General features: G+C 34.1%; 1 protein-coding gene across 2 annotated transcripts; it reads left to right on the forward strand.

Moving 5' to 3' along the window:
• Positions 1-588: 588 nt before the first annotated feature.
• On the forward strand, positions 589-2,705 carry LOC123217942 (V-type proton ATPase subunit D-like). 2 transcript variants are annotated; one of them, XM_044639040.1, is made up of 2 exons: positions 589-699; positions 1,689-2,705. In XM_044639040.1, exon 2 carries the CDS (start codon positions 1,702-1,704, stop codon positions 2,485-2,487), a length of 786 nt encoding a protein of 261 aa, XP_044494975.1. In that variant the 5' UTR covers positions 589-699; positions 1,689-1,701; the 3' UTR covers positions 2,488-2,705. The 2 variants fall into 2 exon arrangements, with proteins under 2 accessions (XP_044494975.1, XP_044494976.1); XM_044639041.1 differs by having other exon boundaries at positions 607-728.
• Positions 2,706-3,030: the final 325 nt, after the last annotated feature.

A 3,030-nucleotide genomic window follows, 5' to 3' on the forward strand; every position in this document is an offset into this window, starting at 1 on the left:
CTTATCTTGAATGATCTTCTATGATATGTATATGCATTGTGCTTTGAAGTTCCACCCATAGCAACAATGGACCAAATGTCCACAAAAAAACTCTTCAAAAGATGAGATGTACAATATTTATGATAATCAATCCTTCCAAAAATTTTCAAGGCCAAATTAATTGATGATCCCATCCTAATTAAGACCAATAAAGAAAAGTGAAGAATCGTGAAAATCTTTAGAGATGGAAGAACCTAAATAGATTTTAAGAATTGAATATTATCCCATTCATTCATATCAGTCGTGAATCAAATTCATTTTACTCAAAAATTAATTTGTGAGTAAGGGTGTAATTGTTAAGTTTTAAAAGTTGTAGGAGCAATGTAAAATAGGTTTGAAGCCTAAAAGAACATTAATGAATCAAGTTTAAACAAAGATATGCAAGGGTTAATGTGTGAAAAGTTAATAAAAAGTTTATGCCCTTTATAATAATATTTGTGAAGGACCATATGAGTAGTTAATAAAACATAGAGGTGTGACAAAAATACGAGGTCAAATTAAAAACCAACTATAAGAGGAGTTGACTATAATACCCTTAATGATATGTAAAAACATCACATGAACCTTCCTCCTTTGTTCTTTTCTATCAGACAATCCCCATCTCAGCAATCAGTAAATCGGCATTGAAGTGAAGACGAACTCAAACCTCTGCGGGTTCTGGTGATCCATTTTTCCTTTTATTTCAACATGTAGTTAATTCTACTTTATATTTTATCCTTTTTTTCCTTTCTGTCTTTTGGATTTCTCTTCTATTTTCTGTCTTAATTTTCCATCGCCATCTTAGAAATCATTAATTTACATTGTTATAATTGCTTGCTTTTTGAAATATGTCAAATCTCTTAAAAGATTGCATTTACTATGTATCTCCATGAAAGATTGCGAGATTCTAGACACCTTCAAGTAGAACCTTAAGCCGTTTGGATTTTTATATTATTATATTTTCATGCCAGGTTAGGAATTTTGTAAGTGTTTTTTTTGGGGGGCGTCATTTATGCGTTTACAATGGATTTTTAACTCTTTTGCGGAAGGGATTTGGGAATGATCAAGTTCAAAATGCAGAGTTCCTTGAGGTTTTTTTTTTTTTTTGGTTGCACAAAATTGATGACATTTCCTCATTTGAAAGCAAAATGGATTCTAATACATTTTTAATTCGAGAAATTTTGCATACTGAAGTACAAGCCGATTCCTAGAGTGAGAGAATAATTTTATAAGAACTGAGTTAAATTAAATTACTGAGCTGAAGTATCATTGAAACCTTTTATACGCATTTCTCTATCCGCATCCTGAATCCCCGGTATTTCTCTCTCTCTAACTCTTCCATGTGAATGTTTCTGAAAGCTTACCCAAATAGCTTGAGAACTGATCCTTCTTGAGACAGTGTGGGTTACCATTAGGAAAAGTGTTATGTAAGCTTTAAGTTAACATGGCCTGCTTTACTGTGATGTGAGTTTGTTGAGATTTGAAGAGTGAGACCATGAATTGTTGAACAAAAGAGAGAATTTATTAGGTTTTTCATTTGTTTGTTTTTTTTAATTCTCCAGTAAGGGTGAGGAAGACATATCATAATCATTAACTGCTAATCTCGTGTGATGATTTATTTTTTCTAGAAAAAGTTTTATGTCTCATTAAATGGAGTCTTTTTATTCTAGATAATTTGAGAAGATGTCAGGGCAAAGCCAACGGTTAACTGTAGTTCCAACAGTTACAATGCTTGGAGTGATGAAAAGTCGGCTTGTTGGTGCTACTAGAGGTCATGCTCTTCTCAAGAAAAAGAGTGATGCTTTAACAGTTCAATTCCGTCAGATTCTTAAAAAGATTGTCACTACAAAGGAATCGATGGGAGAAGTAATGAAAACCTCTTCCTTTGCCTTAACTGAAGCCAAGTACGTTGCTGGTGAAAACATCAAGCACATTGTTCTCGAGAATGTGCAAAATGCTTCTCTTAAAGTTCGATCTCGACAAGAGAATGTTGCTGGTGTCAAGCTTCCAAAGTTTGAGTATTTCACTGAAGGTGAGATCAAGAATGACCTTACTGGATTAGCCAGAGGCGGCCAGCAGGTCCAACTCTGTCGTGCTGCTAACATCAAAGCAATTGAGCTTCTTGTTGAGCTTGCATCGCTTCAGACTTCATTTTTAACCCTAGATGAGGCCATTAAAACGACTAATCGAAGGGTCAATGCTCTAGAAAATGTTGTCAAGCCTAGGTTGGAGAATACCATCAATTACATCAAGGGAGAATTGGATGAGCTTGAAAGGGAGGATTTCTTTCGCTTGAAGAAGATACAGGGTTATAAGAAGAGGGAAATAGAAAGACAGCTGGCTGCTGCTAAACAGTTCGCTGAGGAGCAGTTTGCTGAGAAGGTTTCTTTGCAGAAAGGAATTTCACTCAATCTCGCACACAACTTGTTATCTGCTGGAGCTAACAAGGATGAGGATATAATTTTCTGATGTGAAGGTTAGTTTATGTGATCACTTTTTCATATGTGGCTTTTTATGTTCTGTTTACTCTCTGGTGGAGTATTCTTAGTAATAATATTTTTGCTGCTCAGAAGAGGACAACCTAATATTTTGAATAAGAAGCTTTATGTATGATACTATTTATTGTATTGGTTTCATTGAATTAGCTTTCATTTTCTGCAAAATGCAGACAAGAGTTTTCTGGTCTAGCTCAAGTATGTTAAGTATTTAATCAAAGTCTTATGCATATAAAGAGTTTCCTGGTCTTTTATCCTCTCTATTATTTATCATTATTATTATTATTTTTTTTTAATTTTGACCTCAATTATCATCAAAGAGGGGAACTTAATATTCTTTTCTGGTAAAGGATTGGGAAGATTGGGAAACACACTCCTAAAATGGCTCGGTCACATAAAGTCCCTAATTCTATTGAAAAGAATTGCCCACCTGGGCTTTTGAATATGGGTTTGAGGAAAAGAATTTTGATCTAGGTATTATATTGCCCCACCTTTTCTTTAAAAACCCAAAACAATA

This window comes from Mangifera indica, chromosome 6, assembly GCF_011075055.1.
Source record: "Mangifera indica cultivar Alphonso chromosome 6, CATAS_Mindica_2.1, whole genome shotgun sequence".
In the NCBI taxonomy this organism is placed as follows: Eukaryota; Viridiplantae; Streptophyta; class Magnoliopsida; order Sapindales; family Anacardiaceae; genus Mangifera; species Mangifera indica.